Genomic DNA, 17,241 nt, shown 5'->3' on the forward strand with positions numbered 1-17,241 from the left:
ACTGCTGGTACTTGAGTCGGGGCCGCGCGCGCCCTTAGGCTACTGGGAAACATGGCAGTGTGCAGCGTCTAACCGGTCCGAGGACGCCGGCAAGATGACGCTGTGGCAGCCAAACTTCCAGCAGGCAAAGAGAGAGTCGCCAAAGAGGTAAGGTGGGCGTAGTGGAGACGTCGGGCAGCGACGGTCACAACACTGGATCAGCAGACATCCGAGGATGCCAAACTGGGAAAGGCAGTGTTGCAGCATTTCACTACGTGAGAAGTCCAGGCTGGCTGTCCATGGTAAAGGGGTTGAGCTCGAGCAGGTAAAGGTGAAGTACGCGGCCCATTGCGAACCCAGGAGCTAATTACTCCCATGACTACAGGGCTAAATTAGCCCTGCTATCGACGGGAAAAAGCAAGTTTGCTTACCGTAAATGGTGTTTCCGTAGATAGGATGAATTAGCCATGCTGACCCACCTGCCTTCCTGGACAGCTGTGCTAGCACATACTAATATTTCTTTTTCTGCTGTGATACAGACTGAGGAGAAACTGCCTTCCTGTGCGGGTACACACGCACAAAGCTAAGCTCTGTAACAGCTTTGACAAGCTCCGCCTCATGAGGTCCAGAGGACGTTCCCCTGATAGCATGGCTAATTCACCCTGCTATCTACGGAAACACCATTTACGGTAAGCAAACTTGCTTTTCCTTCAGTTAGTTAAAAAAAAACAAAAACCCTCAAAATCTTTTTCTTTTGTGAAGCCTGAACATTTAATTGGTCATAAGTGTGGGTTTAAGACCTGGCTAGTTCAAACCAACTGCTGGCTGAACAGAGTTATCTTTCCATAGACATTTAAGCTTTCACTTTGCTAGTCCGCAAATACAGTTTTCCTGCATAAATCTAGCTGTTCTTATGCATAGTTTAACTGTAATCACATATTAATTAGGAACAATTTCACTCTGCTGCAGTTGTAAGCATTCTGTCTCGTGGAGACATCAAGATTTACTTGTGAGCTGGTATTATTTACGGTATATAGTCTTCAACACGCAAACAAAATAGCTTAAAATGAGAATACAGCCTTCCTGATCCGTCATATGTTGCAGACTTGTCTGGCTTTTCTCCAGTTTGACCCTCCAGTTCAGTTTACTCAATAAAGGCTTCACTTATGTTTACACTTTTAGTGACCTTGCACTTCAGTGTGAATTCCTTTCACCCTTGCAGTTTGACTTGCAGCATCCAGTGAACTAATTAAACTTTACTTCCTTACACATTGAGGTTTAAGTAGGTGAATTTAAAATTTTATTTCTGTGCAGCTTTCAAAAATGCCAGTTTCACTTCTCTGTAATTCATTCCTGCTTTATCAATTAGTCCCATTTTCTTTCCATACAATTACCAGGTAGGACTTGGGGCTTAATCAGAATACTTATTTCCCTGTTTCAGTTCTGGCTTGCTAATTTGGAAGAAATTTACTTCTCTTCAAGTGCAAATCCAGTTTTGCTTCCCCGGGAAATCATAGCCCACTTTTGCCCTTACATTATCACTGTGATCTTCAGCACAAAACACGGGTATGTTGGACTCTTTGTCCATCTCCCGAACCTCTCACCCATGACAAATGAGGCAAAAAATAACATATTAGGTTAAATAAGGCCACAGTTTATCGACAACATAGGTATGTTGAATTCCTTGTCCATCTCCTGAACCTCTCACCCATGGCAAATGAGGCAAAAAATAACGTATTAGGTTAAATAAGGCCACAGTTTATTGACAAATTACAAATCAACCTGAGCCCAGTTCTCAAACTATTGCAAATTTTAGATGTAACTTCTGTATATCCTGTCCCACCACAGGCCAAGCTTTGGGGTGACCCGCCACCAACCAGTAGCATCACAAACAGCTTACCACAGTTTCCAAAGAGGCACACCTTATTTTCAACTCCACCACCAGTGAGCCTCCGCCTGCACATTCCCGTCCAGCCACGACGCAGCAGGGAAAGCCTCCAACATGGCTGGCAACCCTGCCACAGCATGCCAAATCTGGGGCTTTAAAACCCTGCCCCCTCACCTCCTAAATGTTTGTTCACATAATAATAATAAAAAATGTACAGAAGTTAGTCCAGGCTCAGGTTATTGGCCACGAACGATGTGATCTGGAAGATCACAATTGTTACCCCAATTGTGGCTAAGAAAATCTTCCTCAAGCACCTCCTGTAAAGAGTTCTTGAAAAGGTCAAGGCCCATATCAGACAAATGGATACCATGAGGCCTATAAAGGCCAGGACAACCATCGGCCATCTAGTCGTGACAAATCCAGAATCCACCCTGGAAACCCAACCATGTGCCAGTTTGTGCATTAACCTTAACCACACCATGTCTCCGTAACAGCTGGTCAGCATATTTTATTCTAATAATGCTAGACCATACCAAAATAGTATTAGGAATAACATTCATTAGTAGAGAAAAATAATTTTCTTACAACAATAATAAACTCCTTTTAGCACCAACATTCTAAATCATTACCACCCAAATGAATTACCATGGTATCGGGCTCGATCTTTCCACAACTCCTCCATCACCACCGGGATCAGCTGATTCCAACATATTCCATATATACCGAACTAACAAATGTTCCGGTCTGTATCGGACATCCCCAGATGTTCTCCATAAGGACAAGTCATACCCCGCTGATAAGCTCAATACACAAAAGATTGGCCCACCACCTAAGGCTCACCCTTTTGTAACCGACACCTACCTGCAATCTGAAAGAAAAAAAAAAACATTAGATCACAGTAGTCTTCATTAAACCTAAGGGTCCCTCTTTCAGGACAAATATATGTCAAAAAGGCACGGGAACACCACCTCCCAATATGCCTTATGACCACCTCAGCAAACCTGCCTGAACAGCACTAGAAGCAGCCCCATTCTCAAAGGAAATGGTCTTGTTATTCTCAGGGTTCCATTCCGCTGGCCCAATGGATCTCCTCTGTACCTGCACAAACTGATTCCTAATCAATGGGGCGCCATCCTTGTGTACCAAGAAATGAACCTCCACTTGAGGACAACACCCGAGATATCACATCATAGTATCAACTGGGCTTATCAACACACCACCAATGCATTGGATGACTACAGCATGATCCCTGTCCAATAGATCTGTCTTTGGTCTTCAAATGCGCAAGGTAACACACAACCCCACTACAGTCATTTTGTTTAGTAAAAGACCAGACAACCTAGGGGCCTTAGCTGAGTATATCAGCAACTCATCCACTCGTGGTGCCCCAAAAAAGACCATGCAAAGCAACAGTGTCTCGAATTCAGATCAACACACATTAGTCAAGCATCCAACCACACCCAACAAATGTTGAAAAAGCAAAGGCCTTCTTTTATCCCAAACCTTACCATCCATTATTCCCCCTCCCCAACATGAGCTGAACAGTAAATCTCATTGCAGGATTCCCAGAACCCATCACTTTCAGCACACAAGAAAATCCAGCAACCCAAGAACACACAGTGGCCAGGGAATACCCCAAACTCTGAGTAGTCAAAATATGCTATACCATGTCTCCATCAACAACCGGACCCCCCGCAGCAATCCAGATTGTCTCAAGAATTCAGACACATCCCTGTAACCCTTAATATAAGAACATAAGAAAATGCCATACTGGGTCAGACCAAGGGTCCATCAAGCCCAGCATCCTGTTTCCAACAGTGGCCAATCCAGGCCATAAGAACCTGGCAAGTACCCAAAAACTAAGTCTATTCCATGTAACCATTGCTAATGGCAGTGGCTATTCTCTAAGTTAACTTAAGAAGAACAAGTAGACAGAGATACAGAAGCACATATCATTGCAAAGGCCTCATCATCCCAATCTCCCATAGGTAACTTGGCATGGGTATACCTTGGGCATCTGTCTCTACAGCCAATCTTCAGAAAACTTCCCACTTAAAACGCGAAAGCACATCAGCCGATAGGTTTTCAATTCCAGGCACATGTCGCACTGTAGCAGTAACCTACTGCAAAGTCAACAAAACAAGCTCCCACAGTAGGGCAGACACTAAATCTAATCTGACAGATCACCTATTAATCATCACCCCCAAATTATCACACCAAAAAACACCCTGCTTGTTTTGCAATTGCTTTCCCCACATTGCTAATTATTATGCTGCAGATGGAAGGGAGCACTCCCCAGCGCGGGACAAGGAATGTGCGCCCCTGCTGGGAAGACTGGAGATCCTATGCCACTACACGCAATGGTGGTCTCTGAATGGTCCTCCGCCCTTTCCAAGCCCTTTCGGACTAGCCACTGGGAAGCGGCTTGAAGCAGCAGGCTGGACGGAGATGTGGAACAAGACGTAGCAAAATAGACGAAGACTCAAGGCGTGGCAAGGCAGACGAGGACTCAAAGCGTTGCAGGACAGACGAGGACTCAAGGCGTTGCAGGACAGCAAAGACAGGTGTGGCAAGGCAGACGAAGACTCAAGGCGTTGCAAGATACGGACAGGTAAGGTAGGGCAGGACATGGCAAGACAGGCACGACATGGCAAGGCAAGACTAAAACCAATGGTTAAAAGTCCGGAACCTCCAGGTAAGCAATGTCCGTTCTTGCGCCCTACTCGGCCCAGCCGGGCTGAGTCACAGACCACACAAGAAGGCATCAGAGCCACGGAAATCCAAGGATAGGAGCGGGCAGGCGGCCAGATCCCTCAGGCACCCTACACAGTCCAGCTGGACTTGTTGCGGACCACACTGAAGGACAGGACCTGTCCAGGGAAAGAAGACATCAGGCAAGAGCATCAAGGCAGACTCAGGAACAAGGCAGGCCAGACAAGAGGTGAAATGACTCCATGGCACCGTCGGATGGAATGACCCACCAGTGCCCTACACAGTCCAGCTGGACTGGTCGCGGACCACTGTGCCACTACACGCCTTACACTACCCAGCCAGGCTGGTCGTGGACCACGAGGGATGGGTCAGCGGAGCTGAAGACATCAGGAGCAGATGGGCATCAGCACATCAGGAACAGGTGGACGACCGGACAGGAGGAACATAGACGAAGACACGGGATCCCACACGCAACAGAGTGCCTAGGAGAAGCAGACGTGGAATTCTAAGGAGGACTTACTCCTTGCGAAGGCCGAAATCGGGGTTCGGGCCAGGCTGGCCAAGGTAAGGTAAAGGATCACAACACTAATGCCATTACCAAGGGAAAAAGCTCCAGAAAAGTAACATTTCTAGTAAGACCCCTCTCCATCCAAGCAGTAGGCCAACATTCAGTGCACCAGAAACCCACTCCAATCACCCAAACCCAAAAGCTCCTGCGGCGCCTGTGTACAATTCCAATTCACGATTAGAAACTACTCCTTCCAGGAGGACCCAGATCCTGTTGAATGATCTTAAAAAGGTTTCTCACATTACTAATTCTTCATGAATCCACTGTGTCACCATAATAAATTGATGCCTACTCCTGATCTTTGCTGTGACCGCTGACAATCACCGTATGAAAGCTCTCCCCATGGGAATAACCCGACAGACAGTCACCAATGCAGGCCTGATAATAAATGATCTAACCTGAAGTGAATGAATGGCCATCTATACTCCAGCAACTCGGCACCCAGGGGCTCCAACGCTGAAGGGATCACATCGAAGGACCACTCTCTCCAAAAAGGACACCTTCTAATGATCTCCCCGGCTTCCAGAGAGAAAGAGATGCTTCTGCGGGTTCCCGTCTTGACTCTCCACTTTTTGGCGAGAACTCCGACTCCGCTCAACACAGCAGGGACATCGCTGGCATCCTCTACAGGTCCCGGTTTGCAAATCCCCATGTGAGCAGGCACTCCTGGGGGCCGCGGTGTGGACCATTCCACCGAGCTGAGTGGAAACTCAGCGGTCGACAATCCGGAAGCCCCAGTGCTGGCTAAATTGGTGTCCGGTGATGGAGGCAGGTTGGTCGACAACTCCGGCATGGTGGTAGCCAGGTAGCTCCAGTTCTGACAGTGCCTTTCCTTTTCCCTATAATGTGAAGGTAAAGAGAAATGTATCACAGAAAAAAAGGATTCAAAAGGAAAGGATGCAGGAGCTTCAGTTCGCACAACTGATCAGGGCGCCCTTCTTTAGCCTTTTTTTCATAGGGGAATCATTCCATCCCCTTTAACATCTTGACTGCCCTTCTATGTAGCTTTTCTAATTCTGCTTTATCTTTTTTGAAATGTGGTGACCAGAACTGAACACAGTACTCAAGATAAGGTCACACCATGGAGCAATGCAGAGGCATTATATTCTCTGTTTTATTCTCTATTCCTTTCCTAATAATTCCTAGTATTCTAATTGCTTTCTTGGCTGCTGCTACACACTGAGCAGAAGATTTCAATGTATGTTCAACGATGACGCCTAGATCCTTTTCCTGAGTGGTGACTTCTAATGTGGAACCTTGTATTTTGTAGCTATAATATGGGTTAGTTTTCCCTACGTGCATCACTTTGCACTTGTCTACATTAAATTTAATTTGCCATTTGCAGGTCCATCTCCCAGTTTCACAATTTCCTCTTCAATTTCTCACAATCTTCTTGTGATTTGACAACTTTGAATAATATTGTGTCATTGACAAATGTGATCTCACTTGTTCCCATTTCCAGGTCGTTTGTAAATATATTATAAAACAATGGTCCCGGAACAGATTCCTGGGGCACTCCACTATTTACCTTTTTCCTTTGGGAAAATGTACCATTTAGCTCTACTTTCTGATTTCTATCTTTTAACCAGTTGGCAGTCCACAATAGGACGCTGTCCCCTATCCCATGACTTTTTAATTTCCTAAGAAGTCTTTCATGATGGATTTTGCAAATGCTTTCTGGAAATCCAGATACACTATATCAACTGGCTCACTTTTATCCACATGTTTAATTATGTCTTCAAAAAAATGTAGGAAATTTGTGAGACAAGACTTCCCTTGGCTAAATCCATGTTGTCTTTGTCCCATTAAACTATGCTTATCTATATGTTCAGCAGTTTTGTTCTTTATGATAGTTTTTACTATTTTGCCTAGCACAGACGTCAGTCTCATTGGTCTGTAATATCCTGGACCACCCCTTGAAGCCTTTTTAAAAATTGGCATTACATTGGCAGTCCTCTAGTCTTCAAGTACCATAGATGATGATATTGATGGTTTACAAATTTCCAATAGCAGGTCTGCAATTTAATTTCTCAGTTCTTGCAGTACTCTGGGATGTATACCATCTGGTCCTGGTGATTTGTTATTCTTTAGTTTGTCAGTTTGCTCTAGTACGTCTTCCAGGTTCACTGAAATTTGTTTCAGTTCCTCTGAATCATCACCTTTGAATATAATTTCTGGCATGGGTATATCTCTGGGCGAAAGCAAACAAGGCAGGCGGAGTAAATAACACACACATGTAGGATATATACATGGGTATATCTCTTACATCTTCCTCAGTGAATACTGAAGCAACTAATTCATTTAGTTTCTCTACTATGGCTTTGTCATCTCTAAATGCTACTTTTACTCTTTGATCATCTATTGGTCTATCTGACTCCCTCGCATGATTTTTACCTCAAATGTACCTTTGTTTTATTATGAATTTTTGTTTCCATGGCAAGCTTCTTTTCAAATTCTCTCTTTGCCTTCATTATCAGTGCTTTGCATCTGACTTGGCAGTGCTTATGCTGCTTCCTGTTTTCTTCATTTAGATCCTTTTTCCATTTCTTGAAAGATGTTCTTTTAGATATTGTAGCCTCTCTCACCTCACCTTTCAACCATGCCGGTAGTCGTTTAGCCTTCTTTCCACCTTTTCTAATGCGTGGAATACATCTGCTCTGGATTTCCAAGATGGTATTTTTAAACAACATCCATGCATGAGCTAAACTGTTAACTTTTGTAGTTGCTTCCTTTAGTTTTTTCCTAACAATTTTCCTTATTTTATCATTTTATCATAGTCACCTTTTTGAAAGTTAAATGCTGTTTTAGTAAATTTCTTTTTTGTGCTCCTTTCCGTTATTAATTCAAATTTGTTAATATTGTGATCACCATTTATTAATATTGTGATCACCATTGCCAAGTGGCTCCAAGACTGTTACCTCTTGCACCAAATCCTGTGTTCCACTAAGGACTAGGTCTAAAATAGTTTCCCCTCTTGTTGGTTCTTGTACCAGCTATTCCATGAAGCAGTCATTTATTTTACCTAGGAACTTTACTTCTCTAGAATGTCCTGATATATTGACTGGGTGAATTTTACTATACTATCATATCCCATCTCAGTTACTACAACCCAATGTAGAAAGAAAATTAATTTCTCAAATAAGGCACAAGAGATTGAGTAACGCATTGGCAAACACTGATCAACAAGATATTGACCACAGAAAGAGAAACCTATTAAAGATAAACTGTCAGGGTGGAGAGGAAGCAACTTAAATCAGATTCAATGTCTGCTTTGACTATCAAAGCACACCAGCCGACATTTAGTACCCCGGAGTATCGCACAAATCAGAAATTCTCGTGGACAAAGTCGATAACAGAAGAACCAGGCGGGGAGGAGAGATTCATGATCAATTTAAATTTGCCTTCCTCTTTTGTAGGTATCACCGCCAGAGGTGACAAATGCATTCTAGGGAAAGGAGCCGTGGAATCTAAAAAAGTCAATGTAAGCCCACTTCTTAATCTCTTCTTTCTGAGACCTTTGGGTACCCCTTTCCACAATTCCGTTAAAGCTATCAAAGCGAGGTGTCCCATGTCCTGTCTCAAGCCACTTGGAAGCCTCCCTCTGTCATGCTCCACTAACTCCACCGAAGAAGATGAAGACTTATGACCCTGCTTTTTTTTCCATTTTTTCTCCTGCTTCGGCCACGTCTTTATTTAAAAAAAAAGACTCAGCACATCCATCCGCTGAACTGGATCAGCAACTGGAATTTCTGATATTGCATTTCTCCTGTTGAAGCCAATGGATGTAGCCGGGGGGTGGCACAGTCTCACTCTGAGTTACTCATTGTTATGATCCACACTGGTCAAGGGAAACAGGACCCCTGAAAGAGAAGAGACAGCTGGCATTTGTTCTCCCCCATCTCCCGAGGACCACCTAGAGGGAACTTTCTGGTACTTCCCACCCTCTATGCATACCCCTAACATCACTGTTATGCCCTACAACTTGCCCACCAGAGAAAAAACCTCTCCCCCTCACAGGAACCTCACCTATGCCACCCACCATCCCATAACCTGACCAAGCACATTTGGGGCCATAAAAGCCCCATGCATACTGTCCTCAAATAAACCACCCCGGAACTCCCCAATAAAGCACACTATGCTGTCCACCAGAAAAAGGGGTGCCCCTGCAACCACAGTCCGCCCATTCACCAGATCCCAGGTCTTGTTAAAATATCTTCTGAGCCAACCAATGCTGTCTGCTCTCCCCATGCTGCCACTAAATGAGATCCAGGGTCATCGACTGCTTTTCCTTTGAAGATTTAGCAACCCCCTCTCCCGCCTATTTGGAATAGAAACAGGCCCAGCGGTTTCACTGGCTCCCGGTACCACAGGTTTTGCCAGCTTCCTCATCTTGCTTTTCCATTTAGGCCCTCCCCTCCCTTTCTTGCTGCCCACAGAAGTATTGCTAGGGGCGATCCTGACCAGCAGTCATGTTAAATGCAGCCAAAAACTGCCTGTCCAGAGAAGCCATTGCCTGAGCATGTGCGGACTCTCTCCTAACTCCAGGACCTGTGAACAATGGCAACCTCCTTCTGGCTCCACCCTCCGCACCGCCCAGCTTCTGATGCTGACAAAGGGGGCCATGCCAACCTCATGATCCAGCCACGGGTCACTCTATTCCATTCTGCCTGCAGGACGGAAACTTGCATGAAAATCATCGCCATCTGCAGGCATGACTCCAGCAACTACAGGCTCTCCAACATCATCAGCTGTCAGATCCAAATGACTCCCTTACTCTGAAGAAGGGCCAGTCACAGCATCTCCTGGCATCTCTGATGCTCCCACTACCGCCAATCGCTATCCACCTGCCTTCTCACTGAATCTCACCATCATCTCTATCAACACTGTCAAGTCAAAAAACAGAAGAGAAGAAAGACCATAACAGGCAAACCGCAAAAGGAGGAGCAATCAGGTGAGCAACTGGCAAAATTGAAAAGGATGAGTGGGAAGGGGTATCCAAATATATATCTCCCAAGCCTCAACAAGATAAGGTCCATGTGTCCATGTGCAAAAACCAACCAATCCAAGGCTATGAGAGCTCCCAGTATGGCTTGAATTTGCACATGTGTATTCTCTTCCCATTATAAACATATCTCATAAACTTTTCCCTGCTTTGAATTTTAAAAACAAACAAAGCGAGCCGCCGCCATCGCTTCCCTCCAGCACGGCGGGGAGCTGACCCTGCTGCCGCTGGCCTCTACTGCTGCTAGACGCACGTGCGGCTCTCATTTAGATTTAAAGGGGCCGCGTCGGGAAAACCTCCCTTGGCCCTGGATATTGACCTTGACTTTAGACCCTATTTAAGGCAGCCCCTGCTTGCCCTATCCTTGCCTCAGCAACAGGTCTCGCTCTGCTCTGAGCTGCTGGTTGCTCCTTGTGTTCCTGCTCCAGCTCCTGTTCCATGTGTTCCTGATCCAGACCTGCTCCTTGTGTTCCTGGTCCCACTCTTGTTCCTACTCCTTGTTTCCTTGGCTTGCTCTCCTGGTTCTTGACTCTGCCCGTCCCTGGATTCTGCATTGTCTGCCGCCTTCCCTGACAACTTGCCTGCTCACCGTCTCTTCTGCTAGCCACCTGCCCTGATCTTTGGCCTGTTCCTGGATTCCCCTGTTTTGCTGCCGGCTCCGACCACTGGTACGTCTGACCTCGCTTCTGCCTTCTGCCTTCAGGATCATCTTCATCCGGAGACCTGCTCCTAAGTTCTGTTGGCCATGGCACCCAAGGGCTCAATCTGCGGGGAACGAGGACTGGTAAGGGTGAAGGTCCGGTTGGGTCTCCACCACCTGCGTCTGCCTCCCAATGACGAGGACCTATAGAAACCTTTCTCCTATAGGTGGCACCGCCTAGTCTCAGCCCAGGGGTCCACCGCTCCATGTAGAGGAATTTTCTACATCTGGATCTCCTCCTCAACTTCTTGCTACAGAATTAGCAATCCCGCAGGCTGTACTCTGCTCTAGGACTGGTCACTGCTTCTCCTTGCCTTTCTCCGGGCTTCTCCTTATGCAGCAGCAACCTCTCCCTTTATACAGCTGGATAGACAATCAATGCTGTGCTACTGACTCCATCAGTGCTGATTCATGTCTAATGGCTCTCTGCTGAGGATTAGGCAGGAAAGCCAACTGGGAAATGTAGTTCCTTTTGAAGCCATCTTCATTCCTACCTTATTTGTGGCATAGCCAGCCCTTGTCTTATATTGGGCTACCAGATTTCTATGCAGGGACTAGGGCAAACACTGGTGAATAGTCACAAAGACCCTCTACTAGTCTCAGACAAAATCTCCTCTCCATCTCTGGTCCTGAGGACACTATAGTCTGTGGATCATATTACAGAACTGGTGAAGCCTTTCTTTATCTCTCTTGTGGCCATTGACAAGTAGGGCATCTTTCAATCTTTTCTGTCTAGAATTGATCTATTCCCACAAGGGGGAGTCCCTTCCACTTACACACCTTGAGGCATCATAACAACCCTGCCAGCTGTGAAAGTTAACCCCTTCCATCAGGCAAACTGTCCCCCTCTGTGAAAGAATTGAGCCAGCATTCAGAAGATGAAGCATAGGGCATGGTTGACTCTGACATTCCCTAGGAATTTTCCTCTCTGAGATAATCAAGATCCCTGGCCTGATTGCCATTTTAATCCTTGGCTCTGAGGATTAGCATTCCTGCTCCATTTAGTTCAGAGGAAGGATCTACAGGGATCCTCTTGGACCCATTATCTAAACTGATGGAACATTCATCCTTGCTGGAAAATCTCTCCTACTCCAGATTTCTGGAAAAGTTAGGGAAGACCATCAGAGTTAACATCTGGAGGGACCAGGACCCATGCATGGAGGTCTTCAAGTTGCTTCAGATTCTCAAAACCTCCTCCAAGCCAGCAGCAATCCCAGGACATCAAATTCTTTGAGACTTGCACAAAAAGGCGTGGGATAATTCAGACTCCTGCCCCTGGAAACCAGAAAGCTGGGTTTCATATACAGTCTCCTGGTTTGGCATTGGCATTGAAGCAGACTAAAACCTGGATTTTCTCCTATACACCCAGGGTAAGGATCCCAGATTACTGAACAACTTTGGGAAGAAAGTCTTCTGGAGTTCAATGTTGGACACCAACTTGCATGACTGCATTGATAAGCTGAAGCCCCTAGTGGAATATCTGGATAGGGAGCAAGAGGGTTATCACCAGGCTCTCTTTGATGCAGAAAAGTTTGAGAATGTACAGGTCTTTCAATGTGGCTGCTAGATTGTCTACAGCATCCATTGAGGTATGCAGAATGACCTGATTAAGAGCAAGTTGTCTGTAAGAAGATGCCCATTACAAATTAGCTGATGCCCCATGCTCCGGTGATAATCTCTTTGGGGCAAAGTTAGAGAAACCAATGCCCAATTTATTTATTTATTTATTTATTTATTTATTTATTTATTTATTTATTTGCTTTTTTTATACTGACATTCAGCCATGGGTATCACATCAGTTTACATGGGAACTTGTGTGATAGTATGACAACGGGTCATATTATCTTTACATTGTATCATTATTAATTTAACAATATAGTCTCTAAATTGTAACATTTTAAACGAGGTAATAATAACTTTATATTGTTATATTAGCTAATCAGTCCTTTTTGGAAGGCACCAAGCAGCCTTTTCCTGCAGATGTTCATACTTCTATTATAAGTGGCTGTTTTTTCAAAAATGCTCTTTCCATCAATTTCAAGGTACTGGTCTCTGCCTGCACTATCTCAGCAGCAGCTTCTGGCCAGAAGGCACACATGTGAGACGTATCAACCTAAGACACAGCAGCAATCTCAACCTAAGCAAAGGCCCAGATTTCATACCTAGACTCCTCCGGTAGGAGAGATGATTGAAATCTTCCTTGCAGAATGGATGAAAATCACCAAAGACAACTGGGTCTTCAAGATTGTGGAGTCTGATTATCGTTTGCCCTCCCTCCTCCTGACTTCCAGTGCTGCACCAAAATTTAGCTTTTAATTTGGGTCCGTCTGACTTGGCTGAACTTGGGCTTGAAGTACAGTAGCTCTTCAGTCAATGGGCAGTAGTCTTTCCTTCAAAAGGGGTTTTTCAACCCCATGAGTGATCTCTGAACCAACGGTTGATAAACTGGTTATTTGATCTTTGGGGTTGACTGTCAGTTGACTTGTTAACATCAGAAAACAATGAAAAGTAGACAATCTTTGCTCCATTCTTCGAAACAAATGGAGATCTGCTATATGCTTTTCGCTGGTGACAAGGAAGATTCAGAAGGTACTCAAGGATTGCCCTGCATTGCCCAGGCAGGTGTGATTCTCCTATCTCATCAAGTTGTCTATCGACCCTCTGATTCCTCTGGGAAGCGACCTAGTCCTACTAACTCCAGAGGAGAGTCATCTTTGTCATTCAAGCCTCCCCTCCCTCAGCTTTGCAGCATGACTGTTGAGCACTTCGTAGTTGCTTAGTCATCTGTATCTTTGAAGGTTGAAGACATTATGATATAGAATAGGAAGCTGTCCACCTAAAGGGTGGATAGCATTAAATGGAGTTGTTTTTTATCTTGGTATCAGGTGGGCTTTCTGGATCGTTCACCTGTTCTCCCAAGTATCTGCTTCAGTAATTGTTCTTTTTCTCTTCAATGGATCTCAGTACATCAGCAATGAAAGTGCATTTTAGTGCCATCGTGGCTTACCATCTCCAGTAGATGAAAATCCAATCTCCATTCATCTTCTAGTATCAAAATTCATGAGGGTCTTGTGGCATACAAAGTCACTGGTTACAAAGCCACTTGTGTTGTAAGACCTCAGTGTTGTCTTAGCACAACTAATAAAGCCTCCGTATGAGCCATTGGAGTTAGCTTCCTTAAAGTTTCTTACATTTATTTATTTATTTATTTAACTTTTTTTTTTTTATACCGGGATTCATGTAAAATTTTACATATCATCTCGGTTTACATTGTAACTGAAAAACAGGCATGTGAGAATGCAAATTACATAGAACATGGCATAAAAACTTGGATCAGAATACCTGGGGAAAAAACTTGGAGCATAATAACCTTTCTTACATGAAAGGTGGTGTTCTTAGTAGCTATCACTTAGGCTAACAGAGCCAGCGAACTACAGACATTAGTTTCAAACTCTGCGTACCTGCAGATTTTTCACAATAGGATAGTGGTCTGCACTCATCCTAAGTTTCTACCTAAAGTGATCTCTGCATTTCACTTGTATAAAGCTATTGTTTTACCCATGGTTTTTCCAAGACCGTATGTGCTGAATTGTAAGCAGGCTTTAGCTTGTTACTGAGGAGAACTCACCCACATCATCATGCTTCTCAACTGTTCATATCCTACAATCTTAGCTGACTGGGCATGGCTGTTACCAAATGTACTTTGTCTTGATTGGCTAGCGGACTGTATCACACATTGATATGCCTTGGCTGACCTTCAGATCACAGATGCTGTCAAGGCTTATCAAGAAAGTGCCACAGCTACGTCAGTTGCTCACCTAAGAGCTGTCTCCATAGAAGACATCTGCACAGCTGTAACTTGGTTCTCAGTAAACATCTTCATATTTCACTACTGTTTGGACAGTCTATCAGAAAGTGTCAATAACTTGGGGCAAGAAGTTATGTGCAGCCTGTTGACCCAGTAGTCCACTCTCGACGGGGGAACTGGTTTGTTTGTTCAGTAAGTACTATGCTACGTAGCCATGTGTCATGGCTAATTCAGCCCTGCTTGTTGACAGAGAAAGTGAGTTTGCTTACTGTAAATGGGGTTCTCCAAAGACAGCAGCCTTGCCTAATGCCTGCCCACCTCCTGGGAGAGTTAGCTACCAAGTGAAAGCTATGCTCTAAAATAGACTTAAGGGGCCTTACAAGGAAACGGCATGTGGGAACTGTCGCAGATGCTCAGTAGTAAAATTTTACTGACCTAGAGAGATAAGTCCATTCCATGCCATTGTATTATATCACCCATGCGTCATGGCTAATTCATCCTGCTGTCTACAGCGAACTCTGTATATGGTAAGCAACCATGTTTTCATTGGAGGTAAAGCAAATGACAATCTAATAGAATAAGGGACTCAAAAAAAGAGAGAATATATATAAAACCAACTATCTTTGCTAAAAAAAAAAACACTGTCACCGGAATTGCACTGATTGAACAAGTAAAACACTCAATGTCATAATATGTGAACAATAATTACAATCTTGTTTGTGGGCTGAATTTTTTAAGTCATTTACATGAGTAAACCCATGTTTTGTGTGCATAAATGATTGTTAGAAACTATCCAGGGTTCTATGCTCGTAAATGCATGTGTGTAACCCATTTACACATATATTTTTATGAAAAAGTGAGTATTTTTGAGAGCAGGAAACCTATTATCTCTTCCATTTACTAAAAAAATTTGTATGAAAAATTTGCTCCATAATTCTACAGGCTCTGTGACTGGTTTACCATGTCACTCTTCTCCCAGAAAAACCAAGGAGACCGCATGCACAATTTAAACATTTTTAATTGTCTTTTCTTTTACAGGCAAATGGGAGAGCCAGTTAGCGGAGACAGACACTTTAAAGCTATGTACAAAAGGTTCATATTGCCAGTTCTGCATGTCTGTCCCATAACCTAGTAATTTTTTTTGAGTGCATGTTTCCAGGACAGTCATAATAGAATCATAATAGAAGAAAACATATTTTTGTAGTACTTTTTAACTCTGTAGTATTCCACATGCTCATTCATCTTCACAATTTACATAAATGCTACATTTTTATTATTTCCAAATTATGAAAATATGAATGGGGAAAAGATCTAATGAATGGAAGCAGTGATCAAGGAAATTTGACATATGCATTTTTGGTGCTGATTTTCAAAAAGCCTTTTCTTCTTTGTCTATGGCAAAGCTGTTTTGATAACAGCATATTAATGGCACAGAACTTATAATCCAAGTAAAGCTACAGATGGTGTTTGTTCCTTCACTTTTCATATTTCTATAAACAAATGGATGGTATTATCTTTGAAGAAGCTAGGTTAGAGATAAGTAATGTCTGTTTCTACTCTAATAATTATTTCTTTCACGTCATTTTTCAAAAAAGTACAAAGTTCATATTCAAACACATTTAGCTTGATAATTAAGACTTTAAGATAGCCAGGTATATTCTGCGGTGTGACTGCACTACTGAATATACAGCATTAGTTAGCCAAATAAGTTTATCCTACTAACTAGCAGAGCCACACAGTGGGTGAATATGGACTTCACTATATTTTGGGAAAATGAAAATTGCATAAAAATGAGATATGTGGGAAGAAGAAAACAGCAGATTAAACAATTACTGTATGGTAGTGCGTATATTGTCAATTCTTGTGTATTGCCATTTGCTTTGACTACTTATATAGTAAATAGTTAATATAGCTACTTGAAAATAAAGAAAGTACTAGTTTTTGGGAGCTTGTACTCCCTATCTCAGGTCCTAACAGTGAACAGGTCAGAGCAAATGATGACTGTTGCTAGAAAATACAAGCGACTTGTAGATTATCTGAGGATACATGAGTAACGTCAGCTGATGGAGCCTGGGTGAAAGCTTTATTTAAGCTCAAGACTTTCTAAAAAATTGCTCTAAGTAATGTGCATGACCTCTCATGTCAGTGGAGCGTGCATAGGACCCTTCTCATTTCCCTTTTTTTTTTTTCTTTTTTGCAAAAGCCAAAAGTTACATTTCAGTGAGCCCCCTGGTAGAAAACATTATGTTTGAGTTTCTCGTTATTGGCTGATTTGTTACACTTTTTTAATGACAGCGTCTCTCTCAGGGATGGTAACTTTAAAACAAGCGTGCATGCACCCATATAAGTGCTTATGTGGCCGCAAACTCACATACGCTGGAATTTTAAATCACACAAGTGCGCGCATATAATATAAAATACTAGCCGTTAAGCCCGTAACAATGGGCTACATTTAAAAAACATTTTTCGGTCCATTTCCTTCCCACTTCCTCCCCCCTCTAGTCTCCCTCCCCCCACCCCTCACTCTCTCCTCCCTCCCCCCTCTACCTCCCTCTCTCCTCCCCCCACTCTCTCCTCGCTCCCC

General features: G+C 43.7%; 1 protein-coding gene across 1 annotated transcript in view; it reads left to right on the plus strand.

The window, feature by feature from the left end:
• RNF212 (ring finger protein 212) overlaps positions 1-17,241 on the plus strand; it is a 462,006-nt gene that overhangs the window by 170,061 nt on the left and 274,704 nt on the right. Inside the window, exon 7 of the mRNA XM_029592744.1 lies at positions 15,696-15,749. Coding sequence (XP_029448604.1) covers positions 15,696-15,749 — 54 coding nt within the window. The remainder of the gene's footprint in view (positions 1-15,695; positions 15,750-17,241) is intronic.

This window comes from Rhinatrema bivittatum, chromosome 1 (genome assembly GCF_901001135.1).
Source record: "Rhinatrema bivittatum chromosome 1, aRhiBiv1.1, whole genome shotgun sequence".
Classification (NCBI taxonomy): domain Eukaryota; kingdom Metazoa; phylum Chordata; class Amphibia; order Gymnophiona; family Rhinatrematidae; genus Rhinatrema; species Rhinatrema bivittatum.